Consider the following 24,369-nt stretch of genomic DNA (forward strand, 5'->3'; position numbering starts at 1 on the left):
CAAAACAGCCTGGTACTGGCAGAAGAACAGACTCATAGATCAGTGGAACAGAATAGAGAGCCCAGAAATAAACTCAAGTCTCTGTGATCAATTAATATTTGACAGTGGGGGCAGAAGCATAAAATGGGGTAAAAATAGCCTCTTCAACAAATGATGTTGGGAGAACTAGACAGCTACATGCAAAAAAATGAAACTTCACCACCAACTTGCACCATATGCAAAAATAAACTCGAGATGGATAAAAGACTTAAATATAAGTTGCAACACCATAAAAGTCCTAGAAGAGAGCATAGGGAGGAAAATCTCAGATATTCCATGCAGCAATATTTTCACTGATATGTCCCCTAGAACAAGGCACACAGAGGAAAGAATAAACAAATGGGACTTCATCAAAATAAAAAGCTTCTGCATGGCTAAAGAAAACATCAGCAAAATGAAAAGGGAACCAGCCGTATGGGAAAATATATTTGCCAGTGATACCTCAGACAAGGGTTTGATCTCCAAAATATTTAAGGATCTCACAGGACTCCACTCCAGAAAGACAAACAACCCAATTAAAAAATGGGCAAAGGACCTGAGCAGACACTTCTCCAAGGAGGACATAGAGAGGGCCCAGAGACATGTGAAAGGATGCTCAGCATCACTAGCCATCAGAGAGATGCAAAGTAAAACCACAGTGAGATACCACTTCACACTGGTCAGAATGGCCATCACAACCAAAATAACAAACAACAAGTGCTGGTGAGGTTGTTGGTGGGAATGCAGACTGGTGCAGTCACTGTGGAAAACAGCGTAGAATTTCCTGAGGAAACTAAAAATGGAACTGCCTTTTGACCTGGCAATTCCACTGCTGGGATTATATGCTAAGAATCCTGAAACACCAACTCAGAAGAACCTGTGCACCCCAAGGTTCATGGCAGTGTTATTTACAATAGCCAAGTGCTGGAAACAGCCTAAGTGCCCATCAGTACATGAATGGATCAAACATCTGTGGTACATTTACACAATGGAATACACAGCAGAAAGAAAGGAGCTACTACTCTTTACAACAGCATGGATGGAACTGGAGAGCATCATGCTAAGTGAAATAAGCCAGGCAGTGAAAGGCAAATACCACACGATGTCACCTGTAAGTGCAACCTAGTCAACAAAACAGACAGGCAAGCAAAATACAACCAGAGACATAGAAATAAAGAACAAACTGAAAGTAACCAGAGGGGAGGTGGGAATGGATAACGGGGTGGGGGGAGGGGGAAGGTTGTCAAGGAATATATATAAAGGACCCATGGACAAAACCAAAGGCGAGTAGGATCCAGGGTAGGAGGTGGATATGGCTGGGCTTTGTGGGGGAGTGATGGGGGGAAATGGAGACAACTGTACTTGGACAACAATAAAAAAAGCCATAAAAAATAAATAAAAGGCTCACACTGGGGGTGGGGGGAAGTTACCTTATTAAATACATATTTTACCCTGCTGCCTCTGGGAAATCCTCCATTTGTTCCCTACTGCTTTCAGGATAATTCCCAAGTACTGTAATAATGTCATAGAAATCTCACCATAAACTAACTAGCCCTTCTCATCTTACGTACTACCTCCCTTGAACTTCATACTCCAGTAATACTGAATTGCTTGTTTCCTCTACAAATCAGGCTATTTTTTCTTGTGTGCTTTTGTTGGTGTTGCCTCTTTTAACAGGAATGACTTTCCTCTATTCTTTGTCCAACATCTGTACATGCTTGGTGTCATTGTCACTAAGAAGCTTTCACTCATCCCTGTTACTCTCCTTGTAACTCGTGTCTCTCACTATTACTGCACTTACCACATGGCCTTTTGAGGAGGACAAGGATGGTATTGTGTCTTAATCATCTGTGTGGCCCCAGCGTGTAGCATAGCACCTATTACACTGTTTGTCTTCAGTAAATACTTTATGGTATGACAGAGAGAGGATATAGGACAGGAACATTTTAAACTTAACATCTGTGAGCCGTCTTGAAAGTACTATTTCACAGAACCATTGTGAGGATTAATAATTAAAATTTCCAATATGATCTTCATCATGAAACATTGCTAAGTGACCCACCCCCGGCATTCCCCCCCCTCCTTCCCTCCCTCCCTCCTTCCCTCCCTCCCTCCTTCCCTCCCTCCCTCCTTACTTCCTTCCTCCCACCTTCCTTCCCTCCCTCCTTCCTTCCCTCCTTCCCATGCATATCATTCATGTCAGTTACTGCTGCTTGAGAATTTGGGGGATTCTGTAGGTCTCAGTTCATGTTCATTTTGTCAGAGACCTCAACAGGAGTAATTGCCATTGATAGTACTGGAGGATAGATGGCCTGAAGGAGTACATCCAGAGTGCTGCTGAAGGGGGTCAGAGGAGGGGAGGATCTCTGTTTACTTCTTCGGGGAATATGAGTTGTGATTTCTCAGTGTAGGCTAAATTCAAATGATTGATTTGTGTTGGCATGGACTTGAATATATCTAGACAAATGGAAGGAAAAAAGGGAGGGAGAACAAATTACCTAACTTTTTTAAAAGAGAAAAGTAGGCACTTTGTAATTTTAATGTACAAATTTTAAACTATATTTGCATATTTCAAGCCTATTTTTAATTATTGCAGTATTTCAAAAAGAATAATGAACAGTAGTAGGAAGCATATTTTATACTGTTATCAGGTTCTCTTATTTTCTCTGGAATCTAAGTGCCTTTATAAGTTGTTTTCTTCTCCTGATTTTACATTCTTGCTGGTTTCTGTAGATCCTTCTGTTTTGAGAGGCCCTCTGCTCGGCCACACCGATGCGGTCTGGGGTCTGGCTTACAGTGCGGCACACCAGCGCTTGCTGTCCTGCTCAGCAGATGGCACTCTCCGCTTATGGAACACAGCTGAGGCAGCGCCAGCCTTAAGTGTATTTAATGATAATCAAGGTACATACTTCTTAAATTATTTTACTGATTATTTTATAAAATTCTAAATTGTGTTTTATTTTAAAAACAAACATGCAAATAAAGGATTCCGCAAACTCTTACTGTTTAAATTTAATTTGAAGGGTTTTTGAAGTAATGAAAATGTGTTTATTTGAATGTTCAACTTATGTATAAATTTTAAAAACATAGTATTGGATGAAAGTACACTTAAAAATTTTTTTTGAGATATAATTTGTATACAGTAAAAACCAGATTATGAGGAAACGTTCTAATGAATTTGACAAATGCATAACTCTTGGATCAAGATATAGAACTTATTTAACTCCCTAAAGCTTCTCTGTGTTCTTCTCAGCCAGTCCCCTCTCCTCATTCCTACCCAGAGGTACCCACTGTTGGTTTCTTTCATCATAAATTAGTTTCGTCTATTCTAAAACTTCATATGAATGAAATCATACAGTGTGTACTCTTTTTTTATCTGGCTCTTTACTCTCCCTATAATGTTTTTTGTGATTCATCCATGTTGTGATATCAGTGATTTATTTATATTGTTTAATGCTTATTTCATTAAACCACAGTGTGTATATTCATTTACCTCTTAACAGACATTTGCATTGTTTCCAGTTTTTGATTATTTTGAACAAAGCTGCTATGAACATTCATATATTTTTATTATAGGTGGGTAAAGACCTAGAAGTAGAATTGCTGGGCTTTAGAAGTAAAATTACCTGTTTAACTTCATGTGATACATTTTTTCCAAAGTAGTTTGCCATGTTGCATCACTGACAGCGATATAGGAGAATTTCTGTTGTTCTACATCCTTAATTACTAACATTGGTATTTTGTCTATTTAATTTTATCTATTCTGATGGGTGTGTAGCAGTATTTTATTGTGATTTAATTTGCATTTCTTTGCTGGCTAATTCTTCTGAGCACTTTGTGTGCTTATTGGCCATTAATATATTTTTTACAATATACCCACTTTTTTTTTACTGTTTAACAGCTTGCTTTAGTTAGATTTTTGAACCAGATGAAAAAGTCAGATTATATGCATATGTGCACATTATTCAATTTTTTATGTTTATAAATAAGTGCCAAGTTTCAACCAAGTTTTACTTGTTTTAGATGATATATAAAAAAACCTTTATTCTTTAGCTGTGATAACTTGTCTAGGTTTTGATGAGTTACTTGCATTTAAAAAACAACATATTGATTAATTTTAGAGAAAGAGGAGAGGGACAGAAGGAGAGAGAGAGTGAGTTGTTGTTCTACTTATTTATGCATTCACTGGTTAATTCTTGTGTGTGCCCTGACTGGAGATTGGACCTGCAAAATTGGTGTGTTGGGATGATGCTCCCCGGCCAGGCTGAATTGCCTGCATTTGATATTTTCATGACTACCGATAACAATTTGGAATTTACTTCTTAAATTCCATGTTTTTGATAAGTTAGAATTCCTAATAAGAGATGAGCCCTTAGAAGGAAGAATTCCCACGATGCTACTCTGAGCCCCACGTTGAGATAAAAGCAACAAAACTTGTAGTCCATACATGTTTTCCATTTATTTTTTGAATAAACGCTTGCATTCCATATATGTATTAGCTGAATAACAGGTAGAAGATGTGCTGAACAGGTAAGAGTAATGAAATCTACGTTGAGTGGCAATAAGCAAATTCTGATCCTAATATCAAACATCATTTACTCTTAAGGAAATCATGCTGCTATTTGTTTTGCTATATTTTAAACATTGTTAAGTAGACCCTCTGATTATTATTCTCTTTGAATATGTTCTGACTGTTGTAGAATTGGGAATCCCTGCCTCTGTGGATCTAGTGAGCAGTGACCCGAGCCATATGGTAGCATCGTTCAGCAAAGGATATACAAGCATCTTCAACATGGAAACACAGCAACGCATTCTGACTTTAGAATCCAATGTAGATATGAGTATGTATAATAGTATTTCCATAGTCTGTGTTTGGATAAATTTTTAAATGTCATTAAAATTATAACTACTAGAGTCATCTATGAAAAATACTTGTCATTACAAAGTCTTCTGCTTGCTAAACCACAGAATGTGTTACTTAGAAGGATATAATAGTTTACTGTTGGTTTTAAGTCTTTGGGTTAAGTTTATGCACATTTATAACTACACTATTTGAAATAGCATTTGAGCTATTCCAAAGACTCAAGCTAATTTTGTGCCAGATTATATTTTTAATTTTGTTTAAAGAAAATGTATATTCTGAATATAAAATATTTTTCATTTCTCATAATTTAATTTTTTAAATCAACTAAATTTTATATTATTAATATAATTTGACACAGTTCATTACTGATTAGAGTATAGGTCAAGTTGTGCCTCTTAAAATCCCAAACCTGAGGTTTCTTATTGGATATATGAAGTCAGGAAATAATTTTACAGATTGTAAAGAAGATATTACAGAACTAGTTTGTTTTGGACTTTTTAACCTTTACTTTCTATCTTTAGGCTTAACCCAGACAATCACAGTTCAGGTAGCAGTTGATAAAGAAAACTTACATACACATAAATTATTATTTTAATCTGAGAGCTAGCTTTCAAAATAATTATTATGGTGTGTGTATGTTCCTTCTGCCTTTTTCTCCCCCAGATTTCCTACATTTCACCTTGGTTTTATTTTCTCTTCCTAATATGTTGTCCGTTGTTTCTTCTGGTGTCCTGTGAGAATTGTTTGGGGAAGAAGGCATGAACAGAGCTTTGAACTATTGTATTTGGATATAAAAGAGACCAAAAATCAAAATTGAGATTATGGAATAGCAAAAATTGAATTTTTTTTGCCAATAAATGTAGGTTTTAGACTCTCAGTGAATTTAAAATCACATTTAATACATGACCTAAAGCGACAGTAGTAAAGTAAAAACCCAATATGAAATTAAGGAGAATGTGAACATTTTTAGAATTACCTTTAGAGATTGTAGTTAATTCTTTGAGTAGTAATTCTCTTTGAGTTACTGTCTTGAGTGGTAAATGTTGATTTTTCAGTGACTTCTACAAATTAGACATTAAGTATGGTGAGTGAGATTCTATTTTTTTCTTCAAAACATGTGACTATAATATCACATGACTTTTTTCCTGAACCTGGAAGGAAGCATTTGCTGCAGAAAGCTGCCCATAATGTTTTGTACAAAGGCAGTTGTATTGGAATAAGTGATAATGATTTTGAGTTAAATATGTCCTGGCATTTCCTAAATTATCAGTTTTATTACTTCAAAGTTGTATAAAACAAACTCAATTTAGTCTTTTATTTCTTTCTACTGTGACTACCCCGTAGCTATTTATATTTGACTATGTTGTTCTATTCTGGAACTTAGCAGATTTTTAAAAAAATTAAAGTTCAGACCAAACATTTTTCAGAGTGAAAATGAATTTCATATAGAGTTTAAAACGATGAAGGATTTTTGTTGTTATGATCAGATTAAATTATCTTTCTTCTCATTGATGTCAATGGTAATTTGACTGTGATAAAGTCACAAGTAATTGAAGCAGGTAATTGGGTGCTTGTGAACACAGTGAAAAGGTAAGCCATTTCTGAGTTGCAATTTAAATATATTTGGAGGATTGTCTTAATTCATTGTTAGAATGATGGCTGGTAGGCCTTCAGTTTATTTTTAGTGTTCTTTGCATTTTGCTTACTTGTCTGATTTACTGTTCAAGTGGAGAAACTTCCTTATAAGTTGCTAAAAAACAACTTTCTTTTGTCTACTTCCATCATTTGATTTCTATCACTTATTTCCTAGATTTCAAAGTAATTGAAGCTATTCACAGAAATTTCTCTTTCAGATTATATTGGATATTTTAATTAAAATGCTTCTTTTTTGTCATTATTCTCCTGCTAGGTCTTAAGAGGATATAATTCAATGGTGTGTTATCTGTGGAGGCAAAAAAAAAAAAATTCCATAGGCTGAATTTTGAAACTAAATACTTTGTATAGAACCATTTAAATTGGATGTAACTGACCCAAAGCTTACTCCGCGTGGTCAAGTGACTTTTCGTTGTGTATTTAGGTGGCACTTTGGGTGGCTGCCTACTGTTAGCATGGGGAAAAACTATCTTCAGTTTTGAAGGTGTCATATTTCTAGGAATCGTAGGAAAATCCAATAGAGTAGGCTAATATTACCACTATTTTTTACCTATGTTTTCTATTATGTGAATATAAATTCATGATATCTATTCTGATTAAAAATTGTTTTTAAACTCATTCTGTATTCATTTTAAGTTTACAGAAAATTTTCAAAAATATAATATAACTTTTGACTATTTTTCACCCAGATTCATCAATTTTTAATATTTGCTACATTTTGTCACATTCGCTTTATTACTCTCCATATATGCGTATAATTTAAAATTCTGAACCACTTAAGAAACATCGTACTCTTGTACTCCTTGATCCTTTAGTTAGCACAGCAGTTCCCGGCCTTTGGAACCGGGACTGGTTTCGAGGAAGACAGTGTTTTCCACGGACTTTAGTTAGCACAGCAGTTCCCAGCCTTTGGAACAGGGACTGGTTTCGAGGAAGACAGTGTTTTCCACGGACTGGGTGGAGGAACAGACTGGGTGGAGGAACGGAGACAGGAGGCACAGAGCTCAGGCGGCAATGCAAACGAAGCCGCACTCGCTCACCTGCTGCTCACCTCCTGCTCGCCTCCTGTTGTGTAGCCCACTTCCTAACAGGCCATGGCCCGGTACTGGTCTGCGTTCTGGTGTTTGGGGCTTCCTGCTTTAGCATGTAATTCTAAGAACAAGTACATTCTCTGCCATAGCACATTACATTGCCAAAATCAGGAAATTTAACAGTGACACATGCTGTTGTCTATTACATTCAAATTTGCCAGTTGTCCCAGTAATGCACTTTATAAGGACATCCCTTCCTCTCCCTGGATCATATAATGCATTTTTGTAACTCTGACATGTGTTAAATTAGTGTTACCTTTATGTACATTTTTCCTTATAAAAGATATATTAACATAAATTACTAATTAAACTTAAGTTCTTACTGATTTTTTTCTGCTAGAAGACTTGTAGGAAGAACTCATGATAGTATAGGTACCAGTTTTGGCAGTTGTCTGATTTGCATGAGCTGTCTGGTTGGGATAGATGTAGCAATCAGAATAGTTACTGAGTTTGTTATATGATTTTGGGCGAGTCACGACTTTTTCTGGACCTTGGTTCATGCGTGCGCTGTGATTATGTGTTTAATGACGTATGTCCAACCTGTCCCAATGTGCATATAATTGCAGTCTTTTCAAAAACTGTTAAGTGGTGCATAAGTCCTTTTGGCATGCTTACTATTTTAAGATTCCAGATGTGTTTGATTGTTAGATGGTGAATTTCTGTTATGATGAAAAAAGAAAGTTAAAATGTTAAGGAACTCTGTCTTGTGTATCTTTACATGATAACCATGTAATAAAGAGCTCTGTATCTAGAACTGGTTGAGATTTAAGTTTGAGAATTATGTACAAGTAAGGACGGAATTTTTAAAAGTAGCAGAAATATCACAGAACATTATAGAAAGAGAAACAGCACTGGCTCTAGGCTAAGCCATAGGTGGAACCCATAGACAACAGGTGGTGGAAAAGGAAATTCTACTTAGGTAGCTCTGGGTTTGTCAGTATAGCATTGCTCAGGCAACTGTCATTTCCTAGCACTGAAATTATGAACACAATTGCAGAATAAATGAACTAAAAACAAATTAAAATCACCTTTACTTTCTCAGTCTCTTAGGGGAGTATTCATTTCTTTCGTGGGAAGAAATAGTAGCTTTGACTAATTTGTATTGTCTTTCATTTTTTATTTTTAAGCCGCCAACTCTTCCTGCCAAATAAATAGAGTCATCAGCCATCCCACTCTTCCCATCAGCATCACTGCTCATGAAGACAGGCACATCAAATTCTATGATAACAATACAGGTAAAAATTTAATAAAAATTGATTATTGTTAAAGAAAAAAAAAACCCTCCACTATAAGTAGGCTGATTTTGGTGCCTGTTCGTGACTCCATCGTCAGGGAATAGGTGTTGAAGCACAGATACTCTCCCAGCTCAGTTTCTGTTTATGTCATCCAAATCTGCTAAGAACTATCTGTCATATAGCATGTAGAGTTATTTCGGTTTATTTAATAGTAAGTACATGCTATATTTTGGCCCTGGAGTCAAGGTTATCACTAGGAACACAACAAAAATTTCATTCAAATACCAATAAAAATGATCGTTTACTGTGAAACTACTGGAGGAAAGTAGAAGTAAAGGCATAGGATCATTATATTTTGTTTGAAATTATTCAATTTTTGAATAGCCTTAATGTTCAGATGGAAAACCCCTGTCCTTTGGTTTTATTTAATTCATTTTTCCATGGACTGATCTTTTTTGCATTATAATCCTGTTTGTTCCTAATTGATTTGAATTGGGGCTGTCCCGGTTTTTTCTGGATTACATTTCATTAGTCCAGTGGAAATGCATGAAGACCTCTGCTGGGAGAACAACACTGTGTTACCAGCCGTATTTACCTGACTGTCTGCACTTGGCTTTGTAACTATGTTGACTTTTGCTGACTTTGCTTAGCTGTGAATGATGAGTAATTTAATATTCTCAACCTCTTTCTATATATTGCTTCTACCAAAGTTGTGGCGAGGTTTTCTCTCTGTTCTCTGTCTTTGTCTCAGTCTCTTCTTCTGTTCCCATAATCCATATAATTTGCCTGCAGCTAAAGGATACAAAATAGATGGTTAATGTTTGAGTTCTAGTTAATGCACATGGTTTACTGACTTTTATATTGTGATTGAAAGACAAAAATATAATCTGGAATTTGAGCTTTTGTTTCCCATCATTACCATGGCTAGAGTGGGGAAAGACACTGTTGTTTTAGCTGATGAAAAAAAGCTGTTGATGCAGTAAGTACACAGAAAGGGGTGACTGGAGAAACCAGTGTAATATGGTAATTGGCATATATTCAGGATGAGGAAAGCTATTAATAAAGAGTAATGATCTCTTTTTCCAAAGGCAAACTGATCCATTCGATGGTAGCCCACCTAGAAGCTGTTACAAGTTTAGCAGTTGATCCTAATGGCCTGTACTTGATGTCTGGCAGTAAGTACATCAACTATGTATTATTTATTTGTTCTTATCATTTTCATGTTAATGTAATTTTTCCTTTCAATTTCTTTTCTTTTGATGTAGGTCATGACTGTTCAATACGTTTATGGAACCTAGAAAGTAAGACATGTATCCAAGAGTTCACAGCTCATCGGAAAAAGTTTGAAGAATCAATTCATGATGTAGCTTTCCACCCATCCAAATGCTATATAGCCAGTGCTGGAGCTGATGCACTAGCTAAAGTCTTTGTATGACAGAATGCATCCTCTTCACCTTCTAGCTCTTTATAAATAATCGACTGCACAAAAGAGATACAAGAGACCAGGGCAAGAATCAACTCCTTTTGCCCTTTTGTTCTGCTGAAGGAGCACAGAGAACATTTGTTAAAGTATAGTTTTGCAATTCGTATACTGTTTTCTAAAACTAAGGTTTGTTCAGTTTGCTGCAAGCTCAGCTGAATCTGTGAGCCTGAAACTGTTTCAAATTTTTCCCAAAGTAGGAATTTTTATTTCTAAAGTTGTTCTAATTCGCTAGGCAGGCCTGAGCGAACATAGGTTTAGCTTGTCCCCTATTGAGTAAATGGGGCACAGTATAAAGGATAATTAAAAAGCTTGATGGCTGGGAATGAATAGAGGAAAAGCTGAAATTTAGCCCTAGTTCTCCCCTGAGAAATCTTGTTAAACACATTAGGTAGTCAAAACATTAATCTTTACCATATCTGCTGAACTAATCTCTGTATGCATAATGACCAGGCAGTGTTAAAATGAGTTTTTAATTTAGCTCTCCTTTCAGCTGGTCACATAAAGCACCTGGCAAAGCATTTTACCTATTAGGGAAGAAAAAAGAAATGCAATAATATGTTAAATATATTATTATTCAGAAATGCTAAACATTCAGTTTGTAAGCAGATATCTATATTGTATTACATTTTTGAAAGTGCATTTGGTACCATTCTAAAGTTTAACTGTCAAAAACACTCAACATTATGAAGAATAGTTGATAGACTCTGCTTTTACTAAAGGATTTAACTTAATTCAGGTGTAAGATTCTGTTTATTTTTAAGGGCAAGCAGGGCATATCTTTATAATAATTTCTATTAATTTTAAAATTCACTTTATTCATGATATTTATAGTATCAGAGTGATTATTTCATATTGATAAAATCTTAACTTTTCAGTGGTTGAAGAGATTATAGTCATTTGCAAGTATTCATTCCTCAAAACCCACATAACCACATCTCGGATGATCTTTACACTTTCCTTTTGTCTCTCACAGTCAAATTATCTGATACCTACCAAAAAATGGTTCATAATTATGTTTTAACAGTGCAAGGGGTATGGTTAATCTCAGTGAGCTACTTTTACAAACATACTAAATAAAGCAAATGTTTTATACTCCAGAAGTCCTCTATTAGCATCTCCAATAAGAAGAACCTCTTGAAAAGCTGGATGGAAGAGTTCAGTGTATAATATTGGATAAATAGTTTTCTCTCTCTCTTCCCCTCCCTACCCCTCATCCATTGTTTAATTTAAAACACGGCATGTTTTCATGGGCAGTGAGTCAGTGTCGTTTCTGGGGAACCATGTCATAAAGGACCAGGGTTCCCTGAGCCCCTTGCCTCTGACCAACGTGTTCTGTCGGCTCTTGGGATGCCCGTGACCCTGCTCCCTGACCCTGGGGCACAGACGTCGTCCCTGCACCCCCCCCCTCTCCTCGCACTCTCTTGTTTGCTCACAATGTCAGAGACCAATCTAGAAATTGGAAATAAGTTACTAATGTCCAACTTTTCGGCAAAATGTATATATAATAGGCTTTCAGACTTTTAAAAAAAATACATGTCCATAAATATTCTAACTTTTTAGTACAATTCCTACATTCCTATCCCCACATATTCCATTGTCATAGCAATTGCACTTCTAATGATATGTACTCCTTGAAGAATTATTCTGGCATTGATGTGGATGATAATTGACAATTTTTCTTTAAAATTTCTGCTTGTCTGCTTCTAGAATTCTTCAGTTTACAGGCAAAGTATCTTTAAAGTGAAGGGCCTGTGCTAAATTTGCTTGGTTGTTATACAAATATGCTTTAATATTTTGACACAGATACCTGGTCCTTTCATCTGTGCTTTGGTTAACACTGGGCTCAAGGGACTCTTTTGTGTAGTCAGATGAATTGACTTGGACATGAGCTACCACATCGTGGCCGAGCTCCATACCAGGTGAATGTTTATATTCCCAGGCACATATGGCATTCCACATTGTGTCTGGTAAATTCCTCCTTTGGTTCTTCACAGAGTAAAGTAATGGTGTTGCTAGCCTAACATTTGCAGAAGGATACTGGAAAATTCTAGCCAGGTGCCCACCCTTGGCATGTTTATGATGGACAACTGCAAAGTTATTGTTCTACCAGTTATTGCTTTAATTACCTTCCAAGGTAATTAAAGATCTTCAGTACCACCTTTATTTATGTCACTGAAATTCTCAAAGCCAAGACTCTCTCTTCACCTACATTTTATACCTCATGGTTGAAATTTTTCTGGTAGTGAGTGAAAAACAACCAAGAGATATGTAGACCATAGTGCAAATGATGGACCTGTTGAAGGTTCCTTAGGAAGCCAGTGCTGTGCCTCTGGAGACTGTACATAGAAACAGAGATTCTTCTGTACTAGTGCTGTGTGAGAGCAGCCTAGCAGTGAGCCAAAGCTGCCTTCCAGTCTGATAAAAACATATACACGTGTCTGATTTTTCCCTCAGCCTATTGAAAAGGCGAGCAAAATTCACAAAATGAAAAAAAAAACCCCATGATTTGAACAGTCATTGAAATGCTTTCATAGGGCTTGGTTTGTAAATATTTTGGATGAAATGTATTGGAATAGTATGAAAATCAAGAGATGTGGGTTCCTGCCTTATTTTCATATGCTGTGTACATCTCTGGGAGCTCACAGCACCCTTCTCAAAACTCAGCTGTCATATGGAGCTCATTTGCTACTCGGACCATAGATTGATATTTAACATAAGTGGTATAATGACCTTCAGTATTTTTCTATTGAACAGGTTTATCAATTTTTGCCATTAAATAGATAATTCGTTATGCAAAGTATTTAGATTTTATAATCATTTTAGTTATGACTAAAAGGGAAGAAATTGAGCTGCATCACTGATAATGAACTTTGTGAGAAATTTTTTGTTTAGCTGACTTTCATTCCTTCAGTATTGTTATAAATTTCTGTTGGAGAGGATGAAGATTTATTTGAAAATGTCTAAAATGTATGTAAATTTTATAAATATATATTATATATATTGTAGGAATATATATAATATATATAGGCTATATATATATATATATATAAAACCATAGGTGCATTTTACTGTTTTGTATTTTCATTTTTGGAGGTAGTGTACACAGCAGGTAAAGAGGAGTGTGATGGGTGTTGTGCTGTTTGCTTCTGCCGTATAATATACAGAGTTCCAAATGTTTAAATGACTGTAAATACGATATTCATTATAGGCTAGCATGCTTGTTTTAAAGACTGTCATTCTAGTTTATTAAAATCTGAATGTAAGAAAACTTGGCTATTTAAATGTGAATTGAAAAATATTTCAATCTCAGTACTGAACTATTTCCATCAAACATTCAGGATTTTTAACAAAAACAGGTATCATCAAGAAGGCAATAGCTAGAGAGAGAGGTGCCTTTAAAAAAACCCACAAATGCAGCCTTACAGTGAGGATGAGGACTGAGTTTGGGGGGGAGGGGGAGAGAGAGCGAGGACAACTGTGTGTGTGTAATGTGTGTGTGTGTGTGTGTGCATGCCCCAATCTGTGAAGGTCCCAATTTGTGACCGTAATGTCTTTTTAATGTATCTGCTCAGCGTCTAGGACTTCAGGGGACATTTCATGCGCTGTCTTTGTGCTCTTCTGAGCACCGTTTATACTTTCCAAGAATTCTGAATGTGAATTCCTAAATATTTTAATAGTGAAGAAAATAACTCTTTATTTCATTATAGTCAAGTTCAGGTAAAAGGGGAAATTATTGGCTCACCAAAATTATGGGGTCTCATTCATGTTGGATAAGTAAATGTAATTTTTAAAAACTCATTTTTTTTTAGTATTTCATATATTTCCCCCTTATACAAGATCATGTCATGAAATTCTTATGTAATGGACATTCAACTAGTAAAAATTATTTTTAGATAACACCAGAACTAGTTAAAATTCCACCTAAGAATAGTATTTAAATGGCATCTTTCATATCTACCTCTTTGTCATTGCTGCCATTTTAACGAAAGCAAACCTTTATGACATCTGAAATGATGGTTGGATGCAATTTAAAAATCTATGTTGGTGCTTTTCTCAGGCTTTGTCATTTTAAGTTATATTGAACTAAGATGTCACAAATCAGATTGAAAGACATAGAATTAATTTTGATTTTTTTTGGAAAGAACTGCTTAAAATTTATCATTGATATTGATAGTTAAGATAGTTAATCTCTGATTAGTATATATGTCTGTGTGATGTTTTCAACCAAGAGCCAAACTGTTAATGAATTTATATGGAAAAAGAGCTCTAAGTATAATTTTCTTCAGCTTACTTTACTCTTTGGAAACTATTTCAAGGCAATTAAGTACATAATCATTAGTTGTATTTACTTAGCAGTTGCCTCTGTTACTGTTACTTGTTTAGTTATTTATATAATTGCAGACTTTTAAGTGTTTGACACTGGGAGTCAGGTTGTACAAAAGTAGTTGTTGGCAGAAATTATATGTATATTTTTGTGAAGTGTATCAATTCCCAAAGTTCATTTTAGGGGATGGTCCAGAAGACTAACAGCTGTGTTTAGAAACAGAAGATAGGTCATTGGTAAATGATTGAAATAATTTTTACCTTTGCCAGTGAAGGCTTTTTAATTGGCCAGATTCATTATCCAACTGGGTCTCCATGTCACTATAAGGAACAGAAGGTTGACAAACTAACAGATTGCATCAGGGTTTTTTTTTTATTATTCTTAAAACAAGTATTAGGCCAATCAGAGATCCTAGATCCCACTTACTTATTCTAGCAGCATTCCTGAAGTAGTGCTTAGGGGTCAGAATTTCCTGGATCTTTGCTGATCAAGCTTTAGATTTGATTTAGCTGGGACCACATGTTTGTCATCCCTCTGATGCAAATTAGAAAGTTCATTTTAATTTAGGTTAACTGTAATGTCTGCCTGGGTTTTTAACAGGCTGTGAACCAGTGAGTGCCTTGTTTATGTAGAATGATTTTTTCTGGTTGTATATTAGCTCCTTTCTGAAAATGTCTCCAAGAATGGTATTTTAGTTGACTTGGAGAGAGGGCTGCTTAACTTGGTGTTACCAGCGAGCAGAAAGTTTTCAGTGTGTCGCATTCCTCCCTCCCTCCCCTTTTCTTGTTTGGCTGAAGTTTGCCTTTTGTGAGAAACAAATACAACCCCCCTTCTCCACACGGTTTTCCAATCCCCATGAAGAGTTATCCCCTACACTCATCCCAACTGTATGGTCTAGTAACTGTTTTTAGGAGGAACCACTTATTTGTAGTCCTGAAACCTATCGGTTATTTTATGTGTTCTCGACTTCAGTTTACTAGAGCTGACCTCAGGGCATCATCAGTTCAGATTCCTATATAACTCCTTTTTTCCACATGCTACCCCCTCTTCCCCCCTCCCCGCCCCCGCCCAAACTGGTGAACCCTGGGCCAGATTGTTTGATATTCAGGTATTTTAAATATCAGTTATAATATCAATTAATGTAAATTAATCCAAATGCTAATCTTTGTGGTGCAAGAAGTTTCTTTTGTAAATTCAGGGTATAGATAAGCTAATTAAGATATCCTTTTTTGGTGGCTCTACGTGTATTACTTGTTTTTAAATAAAGTATACAAATATAGATAATGTGCTATAGGTGTCTCATGAATTGAAATATGTGTCAGATTTGGAATCTAGCATATTTGCAGTTAAAAATACTTTTAATGCAACCTGATTTTGTTATTTTGGGTGCTGCTAGAGGGGTACAGAGAAATAAAAGGGTGTTAGACAAAGTAGCTGTGAATCCAAAATAACGAACCATACTTAACTATTAATTGTAAGAACGGTGGAGGAGTTTATCATGATAGAGAGTTTGGACCTTTGGAAGGCCAGTGAAGTGAAAAATACCCCTTAAGATTGGATCAACGGTACTTTCAGGGACATGGGCTTATTTTTTTCAAGTGTTCAGTTATATAATTTTTAAAAATTATATATGCATGTATATAAATTTATTTATTTTTTCCTTATTTGGCTACTTAACAGACAAGCATTAGCCTTTTCCTTTCCCTTGCTCCTTCAGATCAACATTATGTTTTCAAAGGCTTCCCTGCCCCAAACTCTGTTCCAATCTGGAGTCACAATACTGTATGGAATCTAAATGATACCCCTTCTGGTGCCCTTGAAACCTACCCATTGTTCTTCGATGTTTTGAATGCTGCTGTAGCAATAAGTATATACCTTTGGTGTATACATATTTTTCAGTAGTGTCAGAAATGTCCCTTTTGTTCCTTTTAATGAGAACTGAGACATATTTGTCTAGAGCTATTTTAGACTACTCTAGCTCAGAAGGTCAATAGGACTCCCAAGTTTTTCATGGACCGGTGGACCCCTGGGGCCAGCCCAGGTTCAGGGTGGTATTCTTACTTGGATTGGGTTTCCCAATACAGCCACTGAGGTTTTGAGGGGTCCCGCAATTGTCATGGCACTTGGGGTGTACTCTAGGAAACCTGGGAGTGGGCAGCACTGTCTAACCCAGCACCACCACTGTGGAGTACCCTACATGACTACAACTTGTTATTTCTTAGTTACCAATGCATGGGACACTCTGGTTCTAGAAGGAGCACCGATATACAGCTCTGAAAAAACGGAATTGTTATTTTCTGGAACACACATTTTAACTTAGTGTATTTTTCCTACTTTGAAAACCAAACAGTCCAAAATCCACTAAACAAAAAAAATGACTCACTTCAAATTTCACTTAGTTCCTGCCAACCCTTAACCCCTGTGTTAGTCCTAGTTGTTATTAGACCAAAGGTAATGGTGGTGTGGTAAGAGTTGAAGACGGATCTGATTATCTGGGTAAACAGTGTCGGCCATATACTGCTAATTGGAAGGGATTATTTCATAGGAAATTCTGTCCTTGGTAACTCAGCCATTCACCTTACATGAAGACTGGTCCAGATGCCTAACTCTACATTACTTTCCCTATGTGCCTCTTTAAAGAGATAATTAATCCAGTGATGTAAAGGAAAGCCCACAGGAAAACATCTGTTAAATAGCACTTGGAGTACTAGAGTTAGTATTTATTAATTCATGTGCCAAAGTTTTTCATGCCCTTGTAAGATCCAGTGCGTATACCAGGTTCCCAATCTATAACCTCAAACCAAAGATATTTTTGAATTACCTCATATAATAGCATCAAATTAAGGGTAATGGTAAGGACACCCACAAATGAGAGTCTCGTACTGAAAAATGTTAATTAAAAGCTTCATAGAGAACAAAATTTAATGTTAAGCGTGAGTTATAAAAATGTTCATGATGTATATAAAATGTGCTGCAATATTGAAGTATATTAACGTTTAATTACTTCTTTATGGGAGTGGCACCAGGGCAGAAATTTTTCATGAACAAGATTAACTTACCTTAGAGCAAAAGAAATTTCATCAGAAAGTTTACTTTGGGTGCCGGCTAACTTGGGCAGGGGTGTGGGGAAAGAAGTACCACACTGAGAAGGAAAGGCCCACCACCCAGTGTCTCCCTTTCTCTCTGAATGGCTTGGAAAGCTGACCTCTGAGGTCTTTTTGACCTCTAAAAGTGAGTGATTCCAATTCTGACTTGTCATTGCTTCCTGTTATCTAAAGGATTTTAGGAAATAATCGGAATTCTCTTGACGCCCCCTGGTAAAGTGTCAAGACAACACAGCTTTGATTACATTTTAGGAAGCTATATTGACATAGGCCCAGGAATGCCATGCCATCTGCATGTCAGAATGAAGACTAGACGTGTTAGAAACATCCACATGTGATGTCCGTGATGGTCGCATGAAAAGATGAGAGAGTCCTTTCTATTGGATCAGTTCTGTTTTGAATGACTTTGAGTGCTTTTAAAAGCATTTAAAACAGATGTTTACATCTTTTTCTACAGAGTTGAACCTACATATTTTAGAATATCCTGTTGATGGAGTAATTTCACTCAAGGTATATTTAAGAAGAAACTCAATGATCTCACGTATCTTTTGACTGTCATTGATCAATAACACTCCTATACACATGCACCCAATACCCAACTGCTATGTAGGAATGCTTTTCTATATGGTAAATGTCTCAGCGTTTTGCTGACAGGAAAAGCAATAGTCTTGTGTGTGGCTTACAGGTAAACATGGAACCTTATGCATTTGGTCCATTAAAATGAATGGAATGTTAAGATACTAACAATGCTAATAGTAGTGTCCCCCTCAGAGCTAACAACATTAAGGTTAAGTTCAACCTATTTGCCATGCATGGATTTTAAAAGTGTGCAGGTACAACCAAAGTACCCTTTAACAATCAATTTACTTAAGTGAAAGCTTTGTTCTTTGATGAAATAGCACCTGTTCAGTTTCATTGTCTCATGGTCGGAGAAATCAGGCTTTCTCCCAAATCTAAAACGTTCAGACTTTAGCTTACTCCTTTTGAAGAGTCCTCTGAACAAGCAAGACTATAAGCTCCTGTTTCTCATTGCTGTAGGATACCTAGGAACACATGTCTTAATTTTTCCAATTAAAAAAACAAAGCTGGCAAGCATACTTTTTTTTTTCCTTTAAAACATTGCTTTCTGGAGGCAGAAGTGATTTCACTTTTGAACTTGAGGATTGTACACAGATCCAGGCAGATTTGTGTTGTGAATGTAAACACAAAAGTTTTATTTTGTTTGATTTTTTAGAAATTATTTTGAGTACAAAAATTGGCAAGGAAGATAAAAATTTATTTCATATTATCTTTTAAAGTATTGAATTTTTTTGAGGTATGGGTAGCCCATAATGTGATGGGTTTTATTCAGAATGCCTTGATTCTACCCTATCCTCAGCTCAGATTTTACATATTAAGTACTGCTCATTTGTCAACTAACAAAATAAAACAGTTCATGGCTATTTGCTTTAGTCTCTATAATCTGCTTGAGGCAGGGACCAGAGTGTTTGTGTTGTTTTTTCTTTTTAATTAAATATATATTCCCCTTAGCACCTCTCCTGGTGCCTTACCATATAGGAAGTACTCAGTGAATATTTGTTGGTTGAGTAATCAGAGAATACATTTCCAAAATATACAGTTCCTCAAAGACCAAAAAAACCCCAAAACCCTGCCAGTCCCTAGACACTCTCAAATATGTTTAAATCTGTGGAACTGAGTCTAAAATTGAGGTCTGTCTGTACCTTAAAGTGAGGAGGGATTTGGACTCACCTGGAGGTAGCAACAGTGCCCAGGGCAACGCCCTCCTTGTGCCTGCCTTGGAGCAAAGCATATGGGGGACAAGGAGTTGTCCTCAAGCCACGGAGGAAGGAAGCTCCAGTAGAAGCTTGTCAAAACAGGCATTCCCCTGGGGAGCTTGCTTTGGAGTTGAGGAATCTGGGACAAAATCTTTCAGAATGTTCTCAGGGCTGCTGGTTGTCTTGAAGATTTGATGGTAATTATCTTAATGTCTGTTAACTCACCTAGGAGTACGTTCAGTGTTGTCTTGGTTTGCGGCTACACTTCAGCAGAGCCCAGGTGGCTTGTGGCCTTGAGCTGAACAGCTTAACTGCTTCAGGGGCAAAATAATCAAGTTAAGAGTAGATAATTCTATTTCACAGTCAAATGCCTTTTAAAATCTTAATAGAATCATCAACAGAGTAGTGAATCAACAGAATGAAATATTCAACTAAATAAATCTCAGAATATGAAATCTATATAGCATGTAAAATTATATCTCTTTTTTTAAAAACTCAAATATGATTCATCTAAGATCAACACAGCACATAGCAAAGAACAGGATTTTGGCCCAGAGGACATTTATTGTGACATTGTAGACAAGCTTACTCTTCCAAGTTGATCCTTGTCTATGGAATGGGGATTATAGATCTACCTAAAAAGTAGATTGGTTTGAGGTAACAAATAAAACACCTGATAAAATCAGGCAGTAATAAGCATCCAGCAAATAATTTATTCACTCCTTGAATTCAGACTTCTTAACCATGTGATTCTGTCGCACTCCCAATAGCGTCTAGAATATCAGGTTTTTAAGAGAAATAAGGTTTAAATGAACACGGAGAGTAGTCCTGAAGACTACTTTATTATACATAAAGCATTGCTTTCCTCAAATATCTGAGTGCCTGTTTTGTGCCAGACAGTTCTTGGTGCTGGTGTCAGTGGTGAACAAAATTCTTTACCGGATGCAGTTTCCATTCCTGTGGGCAGGGGAACAACACATAATATATATAGAATATTAGTGGTAAGTGCTGAGGAAAAATGAAGCGTGAGAGGGAGATGATTTTATGTTTTTCAGATTATAAAAATGCAAATTAAGAGAACTGTAATACAATTAAAAGAACACAAAAGCAATAAATGGAATAATAAAGGGCATGATGCAGAGCTAATAACCCACCGTCCCATTTCACCCCACCTCCCTTGTAGTAGCCCAATATCATGTCTGCTGCTGTTCGTAGTAATACGGATACACATACTACATACGGGGTTGGGGTTTTGTCTTCTACCCATAATCTGCAACTTGCTTTTAAATTTTTATGTGTATTATGAGCACCTTATAAATCTACATATATACATAGCTTTATTTTGAATTTCTTAATATACACAATCTTATAAATAAAAGGTGGGGATTTTTTTTGGCGGGTCAGTTTGCTTTAGATAAGTTGGGTTATACATATTCCCTGCATCTTTTCTCATCCAACAATATGTTATGAAAACCCCTCCAAGTCTATCTCATAGCTCTTACTGCATTCTTTTTAATGCTGTATAGTACTCTGTGTTGATAACTTAAAATTCCATTACCAGTGGGCTTTTACTTTGTTACCAGATTTTTTCCAATGATGGCAGTTGTGACTGCGGACATACTCACAACCATGGTGGTTTAAAAAGTCCCCGGGGAAGGATTGCTCGGTTGAGGGATATGTAGATTTGAAGTTTTTAACACATGTTGACAAGACTGTTTCCCAAAAAGTTGGGTACAATTTATGTCCTTCAGTAAGTGTATACAATAGTCTTTACCATTTATACCCACCAGTAGTAGCTATTGTATTTTTTTGTTTAAAGCCTCTTAATGGGTATAGTGATTCCCCAGTGTTGCTTTATTTGCATTTTCCTGACCACTGAAAACCTGGACATTTTTTCCTATGTTCTTTGGTCATTTGAATTTCACTCACAATTAAATTACTATTGCATTAGTGTTCTATTGCTGTATAACAAATTACAACAAACTTAGCAGCTTAAAACAAAATTCATGTTTCCTCATAGTTCTTGTGGGTTAGAGCTTCACGCAGGCTTGATTGGGCTCTCTGGTGCCCAGTAAGGCTGAAGTGAAGGTGTGTGCCAGGTGGGACTCTTAACCGAAGTCCCTGAAGAAGAATTCACTTCCAAGTTTATTTTGTTGGCAGAATTTGATTTCTTGCAAGTCTAGAGTGCAGGGCAGTTGTAGGACAGAGGTCTCTGTTTCCTTGCTGGCTGTTCACCAGGCATTGTCCTCAGCTCCTGAAGGTCACTTTCTAGTCCTTGCAGGTGGTCACTTCCATCATCAAATTTATCAAGGATTCATTAGACCCTTGTTGTGCTCACCCTTCTGTATTCTCTTGTGCTACCACCAAGAGAAAACTCTCTGCTTTTAAAGAGCTCATGTGACTAGGGTAGGCCCACCTAGATAATTTCTGTATGTTAAGGTAAACTGGTTAGCAACCTCAATCACATCTGCCAAGTCTCTGTACTCTGTAAATGTAACATTGTCAAGGGAGTAATCCAGTGGCAAAAGATCTTGGGAGTCAGATTCTGCCTACCACAAATATTTATATTCTTGCTTCTGCCTTTACATTTACTTTTATTTTTATTCATACTTTTGTCCATGTTTATATTGTGTTTGGCTTTTTCATTTAACTAGTTTGTAGGAGCTTTTCGTATAGTACATAGAGACTTTCTACTCTTGGTTGCGAACATTTTTTCTAACTATTGTAAGTTGCCTGTTGACCGCATTAATCAGTATGTTTTCCATAGAAAACTTAGCCATTTGGATTTTACTCTTAAGGGGAATTGCATATTTATATTTGTATTCACATTTAAAGTTTTTACTTTTTCATTTATTTTTTTATTTTATTAACATTTTCATATTTGCAGTCTTTTAAAAAATTGTAAGTGCTCTTTGTATATTGTATATAAACTCTTTCTTTTAATTTGCAAATTTCCCCCAAATCTATAATTTGTTAACCATATTTATAATTCCTTTTCCCATATAAAACTTTATATTAGTATACAGTCAAGTATATTCTATTATTTTGCAATATATGGACATTTGTGAATATATAAAAATTTCAAAGTATTCTATATTGATTAAGGTCTTCAGCCCCAGGTGGCACGTATAATCTAGAATAGCTTCTGCATTTTATTTTTGGTGTTTGCCATTGGTGACATTCACACTTGTCTTTACTCCGTTTGGAATTTGTTTTTGTATTGAATACAAGAGATGGATCCCACTGTACTTTCTTCTAAGTGGTTTGCTAGTTGTTTCCTCACTCTTTAGTAATAAACTCTCTTTTCCCAATGAACTGAAATGCCAAGGTTGTCATATATTACATTTTTGTATATAATGGGATGTTTCAATATACCTTTCTGTTTCACTTTCAGTTCTCTTTACATATGGCAATATCATATGAATTCAATTACAGTGACTTACAATGTTTGTATACAGTGACTTTATAAAATGGCAAGGTAGAGCTTTTTCTCTCCCACACTCCTGCCTACTGCTTTTTTTTTTACTACCTTTCTTTGCTATTCTCATGCATTTGAAGTTTGTGATAATTTTACCCAATTAGGGGTTGAAATTGCATGAAATTTACAGATTACCTTTGGGGAATTTGACACATGATATTGTCTTCTAAGAACTAAGAAAATCATACCACTCTCTGTTTGCTCAGATCTTTTCTGCATCTTCAGTAAGTATTGAGCATTTTCTTCATTTACGTCCTGCATCTTTTTTATTAAATGTATCCTTGTTTCTTAGCTTTTTGGTCATTATTGTGAATGGATTTTAAAACCCATTTCCATTTCTAAGAGCTTATTATAAATAAAAAGCCTATTTTTTTCTGTGTACTTATCTTGAATACAACGAATTTATTAATATACTTTCTAGATTTTTCTTGTTAATTCCAGACTTTCCCTGGTAATGTAATAATGACTCTCACAAAAATATTTGAACTTTTCCCCAGTGTTTGACAGATCCTTTTCTAGAATCTTTGTTGTCTAAAGCTCTATTATAGTGTTGAGTGAAAATGGTGATAGGTATTTCTGTTGTTGATTTTAGTTGAAATAATTCAAGTATTTAGTTCTTTAGAATATTTGTGTTACTATTCAGTGAAGAATATTATTAAATAAGTTATTTCCTGTTTTACCAAGAGATTTCATTAGAAACAGTTGCAGAATTGTCAGCATCTTTTGGTATGGTCATATATTATTCTTCTTTAACCTGTTGACTAGCTAGATTGTGTGTGGGGTTGCTGACATTGAACCACTCTTGTGTCCTTGGAATAAAACCTACTTGGTCATAATGTGTTATTCTTTTCTTATAAGTCAGTATTGCAGTTGCTGATCTTTTATTTAGAACTTTAGCTTGCATATTCATAAGAGATACAGATTTCCTTAGTTGACTATTTTAGTAGGTATAAGAAATTATGAAGGTCAGCAAAATGTGGAAGTAATCAGAAGTCTCACACAGTCCTGGTAAGAATGTAAATTTATTCAAACATGTAGGAAAACCATTGGGCAAGATCTACCTAAGTGAAATATTCACATCATGGAATCTAATAATTCTGCTTCTAAGCATACATCCAATAAAAGGCAGACATATGTTCATCAAAAGATATGTTCTGGAATATTTATAACAACAATATTAGCAATACCCTTAAACCAGAAACTACCTAAATATCCATCAACTGTTGAATGAGTAAATACATTTTTGTGCATTCATACAATGGACTACTTTAAAGCAGTGAGAATGAACAGTTTATAACTACATGCAACATATGAATGAATCTCAGAAACATTATGTTGAGCCTA

The 24,369-nt window shown here is 35.9% G+C and overlaps 1 protein-coding gene across 1 annotated transcript in view; it reads left to right on the top strand.

Annotated features, from left to right (window-relative positions):
- The window catches only part of STRN (striatin), a 98,312-nt gene extending 74,608 nt beyond the window's left edge, over window positions 1-23,704 (top strand). Inside the window, exons 14-18 of the mRNA XM_045828539.1 lie at window positions 2,752-2,919; window positions 4,719-4,859; window positions 8,754-8,861; window positions 9,950-10,036; window positions 10,127-23,704. Coding sequence (XP_045684495.1) covers window positions 2,752-2,919; window positions 4,719-4,859; window positions 8,754-8,861; window positions 9,950-10,036; window positions 10,127-10,296 — 674 coding nt within the window. The 3' untranslated portion in view covers window positions 10,297-23,704. The remainder of the gene's footprint in view (window positions 1-2,751; window positions 2,920-4,718; window positions 4,860-8,753; window positions 8,862-9,949; window positions 10,037-10,126) is intronic.
- The last annotated feature ends 665 nt before the right edge of the window (window positions 23,705-24,369 follow it).

This window comes from Phyllostomus hastatus, unplaced genomic scaffold (assembly GCF_019186645.2).
Source record: "Phyllostomus hastatus isolate PE091 unplaced genomic scaffold, TTU_PhHast_1.1 phas_scaffold_78, whole genome shotgun sequence".
NCBI classification, from domain to species: domain Eukaryota; kingdom Metazoa; phylum Chordata; class Mammalia; order Chiroptera; family Phyllostomidae; genus Phyllostomus; species Phyllostomus hastatus.